General features: G+C 40.7%; 1 protein-coding gene across 1 annotated transcript in view; it reads left to right on the top strand.

Annotated features, from left to right (window-relative positions):
• The window catches only part of LOC122548960 (myosin light polypeptide 6-like), a 29,558-nt gene continuing 20,639 nt past the window's right edge, over positions 1-8,919 (top strand). The window contains exons 1-3 of the mRNA XM_043687982.2: positions 1-158; positions 5,624-5,651; positions 6,725-6,874. Of these exons, the coding sequence (XP_043543917.1) occupies positions 51-158; positions 5,624-5,651; positions 6,725-6,874 (286 nt within the window). The 5' untranslated portion in view covers positions 1-50. The remainder of the gene's footprint in view (positions 159-5,623; positions 5,652-6,724; positions 6,875-8,919) is intronic.

Below are 8,919 nucleotides of genomic sequence, written 5' to 3'. Positions count from 1 at the left end.
ACCTCCGTTCCTTCCCCTTGTGGTCTTCCATCTCTGACTGACGCTCAAACATGGCACCCAAGAAACCTGAGCCTAAAAAAGAGGAACCAAAGAAGGAGGTGAAGCCTGTTGAGCCAGAGGTTCCCAAAGAGCCAGAGTTTGACCCCAAGAAAGTAACTGTGAGTACACCTCCACCTTCGACATGACCTGTCTTGGGACTGACAAGGGAAAGTTACAACAAAGAATGAAAAATTCAAGCATGTTTAACATCTGAAATTAATGATAATGAAGCTTTCAGGGAGAGGCTTTTTCTTTTGGGTGATATGTTTTATTGCAAAGGTTGTAAGGGCCAGGTTACAAGATTAGGATAAGGTTGGCGTGGTGGAGTGGTAGTAGAAGAACTTACTGAGGAGTCGTAGCAGCAATGTTCAGTGGGTAATATAGTAGGGCAGCTACGGTATTGAACTAACTGGAACTGAATATAAGAAATTGGATAACTTGTAATAGTAAGATGGACTTTTGATCTTCTCATTTAATATTTCCTTTGCTGTGAACTTACACCTGAAAAACATATCATTAGGTCTGTCAGAATGTTGTGACCTGGCAGGGAGGGGAACCATGTGACAGAGAGCTCCAGTTACGGGTTTTAACAACAGCAGTGATGAAATAGTGGCAGAACTTTGCAGTGTTGGAAATACTATGTGGTTTTCTATTATTATAGTGTAATGTGAGTTCTCAGGGCACTCCATTACTTCTTCTATCAGGCAGCACAACTGTGAGTTACGTAAGGACTTATCAGCAAAGAATAGATATTCATATTGGTTAGACTCCCTATAATATCTAAGTTGTTGTAGCAGTTTGTACATCAAACCTAGGACGAACTGATTTGTTTGATGCTATGTGCTAATTTTAAAGCAGCATTCCAAAATTACACATGCTCATGTGGTGGCAGTATTAGCCACACATGAAGTCTTAAAAGTAAGGTCTGTCTTGAACAAATCATGAGAAATTTGAATGCTAAAGCAGTACTAAATAACTATTCGTGCCTCTTGCTCTTCCTGTTAGTTACTTTGGAGTGTTTTATTACAAGGTTTAATCAAAAGTATGGCAAGGCCTATAGCATTTGATGGGTTGATGCCAGGGGATCTTTATTCAGAATCTAACTTGTACTATATCTGACCTGACAATATTTGCTAGAGCAGTATGGAGAGAGCTTATTCTGTTACCAACACTTCCAGTTATGTTTTAGGAGAGTTTAGTGCTGCCAAGAATCAGACATGTTCATATACTTCTGTTTGTGAAATGTAACAGCTAGACTCTGGTGAGCTTCCGCAAGTGACAATGGTTTCAGATGGGGTACTGCAAAGCTGCCTGGTGAGGAGGGAGGAACTGGCTCCCTTTCTTTATTCAACAAACCCTTTCATTGGTCAGAACACAGTGAAGTTATTAGTTATTAAATGGGAGAAGAAATAATAATGCAACACATAATAGCCCAGATTTGAAATGAGAATTGAATACAAAGAAAAGACAGAAATTGAAAAGAAATGGATCAGTTTCTGAGTCATTCATGAAGAGTAATTAGTGAACACTGACTGTTACAGTGGATGTTACTGCTAGCCTTGATGTTGTGGTTAAACTTTGCAGGTTGATTGAAATCCCTTTGTCCTGGTTTCTCTCATCAGTGGTTGATTGGCAGCAGTCAGACTGAGAGAGTCCTTTTTCATACTGTTATTTTCTCATTTTCATTTTCCATTCTGTTTTCCCTTTATCTGACTTGCTAGCTAGCTGGCTTCTAGTACTCAAAGTGAGTGATAAACTTCCCTTTCTTTACCTGCATTGTAGGTGTGTTAACTGGCTATTCTCAAAGCAGTGACCTTCACAGTGTACTAGGATATGAAGCCGCTAACACACAGAGACCAGAGTCGAAACTCACTGTGTATTCTTGAAAGAGAAATTTGTGTCCTGCTGTCCTTTTCAATCATGATATTTACTGTCCGAGATATGCAGAGGGCATTACAGTTCAGTTTACAGTAGGTTTTTTTTCCCATATGAACTCCATCCCTTTGAAGTTTTCCTGACATTTCAGGGCTCCTCTCTTTCCAGACAGCATCTGAATTTCCATCTGCAGTCATTTTGGCTGTATTAATTCTCTTTCAAAAAGCACACTTTGAAATTAAAGTTCATTGTATCCTTAAGTAATCCAGCGTCATAATCCATGGCCTTGGCAGAAGCAGGAAATCCACTTAAAACCTACTTTGAACTAACCAACAGATTTAGTTTTATTTTACTCTTTAACTGAAACAGCTAATTAATTCATCGCCAATTTAACTTCTCTCCAATTATAAACAACAGCTTGCACTTATACAGAACCCTTAATGCAGTAAAATGTGCTAAGGCACTTTATTTGACCATTATCAAGTAAGATTTGGCATCAAACTGCATAAGTAGACATTGGGTGAGGTGACCAAATAAAAGGCCAAAAGCTAGACATTAAGGATGATGTCAAAGGAGGACAAAGGGAAAGAGACATGTGGGAGTTTCCAAAACTTATTGTGCTGGTAGTGGGGGTAAATAAAACAACTCACATATTAGTAACAAATTCAGATACATAGCTGGTGAGATCGAAAGGATTTTGAAGTCTTTATTAAGATTGAATTGAGAACCTTGTGTTTTTAAAAAGCACTTTATAGCAACTTCATCAGATTTTCAAGATTTGTTATATATATTCAAATGTCTCAGCCAATCTGTGCACAGCAAGATCCCCAAAAGTTTATTTGATATCCTGTATTGATCACTCTTTGTATGAGATAGTATTTTCTGAAATTAAATGTAAGATTATGTTTCACAACTTTGAGTTGCATCCTCCTGACCTACTTTCACGATCTACTTTAAAGTGATTATGTGAATAATCACCTTTTCCATTCCCTGAAATATCTTGTCTACCTCTATATAATAACCTCCTTTATGAATTGAGAATGGGAACATGATTAGGCCATTTAGCCCACTCAATGAGATAAATTGTGACCTGTATTACTCCTCAGGGCTGATTCTTCTGCTTTTTTTTCATGAAGTGCCAGTTTTGAAAGTTTTTTGGAGGGTTTGTTTTCAGAAGGTCTAGCAGGTTTTCTTGCTATATCTCACCAACATCATCTCATTAACTACCCAACCCTCTTGTCCAATTATAGCCCTGTCTTATCAAATACCATTCCAGGAACAAGGTTTGTGAAGGTTTGTAGCTCAGGTTGAAGTTTAGGGTGTAGGTTTGCTTGCTGAGCTGCAGGTTTGATATTCAGACGTTTCATTACCTGGCTAGGTAACATCATCAGTGACGACCTCCAAGTGAAGCAAAGCTGTTGTCTCCTGCTTTCTATTTATATGCTTGTCCTGGATGGAACCCCAGGAACCCCATCCAGGACAAACGTATAAATAGAAAGCAGGAGACAACAGCTTCACCATTCACCATTCCTGGAATTGACTAGCATTCCTGGCTTCAGTGACACCTTTAAAAGGTCATTGTGTACCTGGACAAACACTGCCAGTTTGGAGGTGCCCTGCACAGTTCCTGACATTTGCCCTGAATGTGGCAAATAATGAAGATTTGGTGCCCTGCTTTGCCGGCCAGGATCTGGAGGTCCTGCTGGCCTGGCTCATGCACAAGCAGCAGGTCCTCTTCCCACAGGACCAGTAGTGGAGGCCATGGCACCTGAGTGTGCCAACCCGGGCTAAGGTTACTACTCAGGTTCAGTGCAATCTCAACCATCTGGATAAATGCTCAGCACTGTAGGAAGAAAAATCAATGAAAAACCTTCCCCTGCCCCCCCCCAAAACTCTGCCACAGCAAGTGCCACCATCTTCTCTCCAACACCTCACACTCACTCATTCACTCTTTCTTTCTGTCTGCTCCTATACCCACCTCCCGTCAAAGGCTTATGCTCTATCACTCTCACCATTGCCTGCAACATCTTCCCTCACTCTCTATGACCCACCTCAACACACCGATAGCAGTGACCTCCGAGCAGCCTACTCACTCACTCAGGACATCTCTACATTGCTGTGCCACCCACTTTCATCTTCCTTAATACCTTCCTCTCTCATTCCATGAGGGAAGCAGACTGCCATACCGCAGAAAGAGTTAAGATGCTGGTGGGTTGCTTTGGGTCCTCATGCCCTCTACCTGAAATGGATCTTGGCTCTGATTGCCCCAAGTGGCTGACTGACCATGACCAAGCCCCTGGACTGGTTTCGGAAGCTGCCCTTGGCTTACCCCCGAGTGAAGACTTGACTTGACTGAGGACCACAAACAACAATGTCAAGCTTCTTGGATTTGTACCTACACTAAATGGCAAGGCAAGACAGCAATACTTTGAGTGTGGCACTTCTGATGGAGGTGGCAGAGAAGAAAAAAAGACAAGGCAAGGCAGAGATGCTGTGAGCATCCAGGTGGGCTCAGAGTGAGCGAGCATTTTGACAGCAAGTGAATACTTGAGACAAATCCTTGCAGGACAAAACAAAAATCTCTCCATCCTTTCCTCATAACTCAGAAACCTGACAGAGAATGGGGCATGGGGAGAAGTGGGTTTGCTGCTGGAGCAGGGAAGATTGTGAAAGAACAAAGATAGCAGTCAACCTTACGAATTCATCTCTTGAAGAACTTGAGAAATAGAAGCAGGTATAGGCAATCCTGTCTTTGAACTTGCTCTCCCAGTCAATAAGATTATAGCTGATCTTTTTCGAGAACTCTACTTTCCTACCCTATTCCCATCTTTCTTGATCCTCTTTGCATTCAAAAATCAATCTATAGCTTCTTTGTTTCTTGTTGACCCACTATCCATGAAGTTAGTGTTGAGGGCCTCAGGAAGGAAGACATTATGGGGAAAAAGATTACAAGATAAATTAGGTAGAGGGGAGGATGGCACACAGGTGTATGTATTGAAACCCAGAAAACAATTCAAAAGCTAAGAAGGTCTTTTCAGTTGACAATTGGGAGATGCTGAAGCCATGCCTTAACGTACAGTCTTCTCATCTCCCTGCCTCACTGCTTACAGATATAAAAGTTTGAATTCACTTAGGAACAGATTCAACAACAGCTCCTTCCCTGTTACTATCAGACTTTTGCATGGACCTCTCAAATGTTAATTCTGATCTCTCTCTCTCTCTCTCTGCATTTTCTCTGTGTCTGTAACTCTGTATTTTGCACTCTGTTCTGTTACCCTGATGCACTTTGTATGATACAATCTAACTGTACAGCATGTAAAACAACACTTTTTGCTGTATCTTGGTACATGTGACAACAATAGATCAATCAATCAGTCAATCCAAATCAAGCAGCCATGAATTCAAGCCTTATTTAAGCTTGGAACATGTGAGCTTAATTAACACTTGAGTGCAATTCCAAGGGAATGCTGAACTGTCAAAGAGGTGCTGCAATCAGCTGCTAAACCAAGGCATTGGCATGCCTTACGTGGTTCAGTATCAAATGTTATTTGGATGGTTTATTACATTACAGGCATTAAATTAACATAGTTGTTGTTATGAGTCCAAGACAAAGAATACCATTGTGCTTTTTCTTATGTTTCTCATTTTTATAAAAGGTTGGCTTTTGGAGAAATTTCTACCTGACACGCATATTTTCTTTCCATTCCAGCTTGAATTCACTGCTGATCAGATTGAAGGTAAGGATGTAAACAATACCAAGCCCATAAGACCATAAGACATAGAAGCAGAAATTAGGCCATTCAGCCCATCGAGTCTGCTATCCCATTCAATCATGGCTGATGTGTTTCTCAACCTCATTTTAAATAATTAATTACTTTTTGAAATGTTGTGACCAACTGGAAATTCCCCTCCATGCCACACACCATCCTGGCTTGAAGAATATTGTCATTCCTTCACTGCTGCTGGGTAAAAAATCCTGGAACACCCTTCCTGTCAGCACACATTGGTGTCTCGTTTGACCCATTGAGTCAGGTCCACCTGATCCGATAACCTTCAATTCCACTTTCCTGGCTTGTCCTATAATCCTTGATTACCACACTGTTTAAAAATCTGTCAATCTCAGCCTTGAATATATGTAATCACTTAACAGCCCTCTACAGTAAAGAATCCCAGAGATTCACTATCATCTAAAAGAGGAAATTCCTCCATGTCTCTGTCCGAAATAGTGACCCTTTACTCTGAGATTATGCCCTCTATCCTCGACTCTCCTATTAGGGGATATAACCTCTCAGTTTCTCAGCCCCCTGAGAATCTAATATACTTCAATAGGGTCTCCTCTTACTCTTCGAAACTTCAATGAATACAGGCAAATCTACTCAACCTCACCTCTTCAGAAAAATCTCTCTGTACTTGGGATCAACTAATGACTATTCTATAGACTACCTTCAATGCCAGTATACCTTTCCTTAGACAAGGAGACCAAAGTATTCTATTTTAGTGAGTTTAATTAGTACCTTGCCTAGGTTTAGCAAGTTGACCCTGTTTTCAGACTCTATTCCATTTGTAGATAAGTGCTTGATGACTGGTACAGTCACGATGGGCTGAAGGGCCCCTTACCATTCTGTGATATTCTATCACAATAACTCTATGACTAATTTTCCCTTCCCCCAACTTTGACAAGGAATTGACTTTGAACCATTGGCATTTTGCATCAACATGGCTAAAATTAGTATCTCGGAGGTGTACAGGAAATCAGAAGGTTTCACAAAATGTTTTCACGTGGCATTTCTTCCCATTCTTTTTCTTTCAGATTTCAAGGAGGCATTCACCCTGTTTGACAGGACACCCAATTCAGAGATGAAGATCACTTATGGCCAGTGCGGTGATGTTATGCGCGCTCTAGGTCAGAACCCAACCAATTCAGAAGTTATGAAGGTCTTAGGAAGACCCAAACAAGACGGTAAGTGAGTGAAAGGAAGAGCATAGATAGACATATAAAAGCAAAATAACCCTGTTTGGTAAAAGAACAATCATTGTTCTTTTTGAGGAGGGTGAGAGTGATTACATTAAGCTCAAATTTGACTAAATATGGCACTAAAGTGTTCATTTAAAATTTAATTCAATAGGAATTATGGGGAGGTGAGGAACAGTTATTCCTTTCATCACTAGTTACAACATGGCTGTAATTTGTAATATGTAACTGATGCAGTCCATATGACAAGAGGTTCCCACAGTATTGATCATAGTCTTGTTCATCAAAAATGTATTAATCACACATAAAGTTGGAACATTCTCTGCTGGAGTGGATTCTGAAATGATATGAGCATTTATACATCCTCCAACCTCAGTTAAATGCCAATGTTTTAGCTTGAGCTGTCACTTAACAATCAACAATGGACAATATATCATTTAGACAACTGGCTAGGTTTAAAATGGACTAGATGTGGAGTGGCTGGTGTTGCATTGGGGTGGACAAAGTTAAAAATCACACAACACCACGTTATAGTCCAACAGGTTTATTTGGAAGTACAAGCTTTCGCAGCGCTGCTCCTTCATCAGGTAGCTAGTGGGGCAGGATCAGAGGACACAGAATCTATTGTAAAACATCAAAGTGTCATGCAACTGATGCGATGTATTGAACAAACCCAGATTGCTGTTAAGTCTTTAATCACTTAGAATGAGGTTGCAGGTTTTAATTCATTAACATGTAATTCCCAGAACTTCTTTCAAGGCACAGTCTTAGATAACTTAAGATTTTATAAAAAACAGACGTCTCGCTCAGAAAATGTATTAAAGATGTGAGGCAAGAGGCTATCTGTACCCCAACCTTGAATCAGACTGGTTTTATTTCCAAAGTAGGAATTGATAAAATGTCACACGGACTGACTGCCCACAGATTGTGTGCTTTCTGAACAAAATAGAACGTATTTGCAAATACAGATTCACCCCATAGACTTACATGTGTGTGCGCATGTGAGGGAGAGAGAGTGAGAGTGTGTCTGTGTGTGGGAGAGAGGGAGAGAATGTGTATATGTGCCTGTGAGAATGTGTGTGTGTGCATGTGCTTGACAGAGTGTGTATGCGAGTGTGACAGAGTATATGCCTGTGAGAGGGGCAGGCGCGTGAGTGTGAGTGTAGCTGTGTCTGAGAGTGCGTGTATGAGAGAGGGTCTGTGTGAGTGTGATCATGTGTAGGAGTGTGTGAATGCGTGCTTGTGTGTGTGAAGTTTATAGTGTAGTGGGGCCACCTGTAGCGTGACATGAACCCAAGATCCCGGTTGAGGCCATCCTCATGGGTACTGAACTTGGCTATCAGCCTCTGCTTGGTGACTCTGCGTTGTTGCATCACATCAGTTGTACAACAGTTCAATTTTTTACAATAAATTCTGTGTCGTATGATCCTGCCCCACTAGCTACCTGATGAAGGAGCAGCACTTCAAGAGCTTGTACTTCCAAATAAACCTGTTAGAATATGACCTGATGTTGTCTGATTTTTAACTAGAATGGACAATGACAATCTACAATATGGAGTTACAGTTAAAGCAGCATTAGAGGGCTGTATGTGAAGTGGTCTGAATCTTAATGAAGTAAGGATTACCATTTAATGTTGAGTGTTTCATCTACTCAAAAACTAATTCAACCTCAAAACTAGCCAGGAGGTTGTTAGCTAACTGTGTACCTGTGAAGGAAAACATCGGTTGTGTCTGATGCTGTTCAATAAGAGCTTAGATTTGCTGAATAAGCAGCGATATAGAATCCAGTTAGGAGGCAAAAAGTTATTCAGCATCATTAGGAATGTCTCAATGTGGGCTGAAAATCAAGATTTGGAATGGCCCTGAATTTAAGGGAAGATAGAAAGAAAGCAGAGGTATCTGTCCGTGGGAAACCCAGAAATATGGAGAAATATTAGATGTCCAGTCAGCTTCATTGGGAGGATCTGATTAGAATATTTTAGATTGAGTTATTGATCTTGAAGTAAAAGGAACTAGCCGAGGGCCATTTGGAA

This window comes from Chiloscyllium plagiosum, unplaced genomic scaffold (genome assembly GCF_037043375.1).
Source record: "Chiloscyllium plagiosum isolate Xiang-an unplaced genomic scaffold, Cpla_swu_hap1 HiC_scaffold_4, whole genome shotgun sequence".
NCBI classification, from domain to species: domain Eukaryota; kingdom Metazoa; phylum Chordata; class Chondrichthyes; order Orectolobiformes; family Hemiscylliidae; genus Chiloscyllium; species Chiloscyllium plagiosum.
This window is presented reverse-complemented; position numbering and strand designations above follow the sequence as displayed.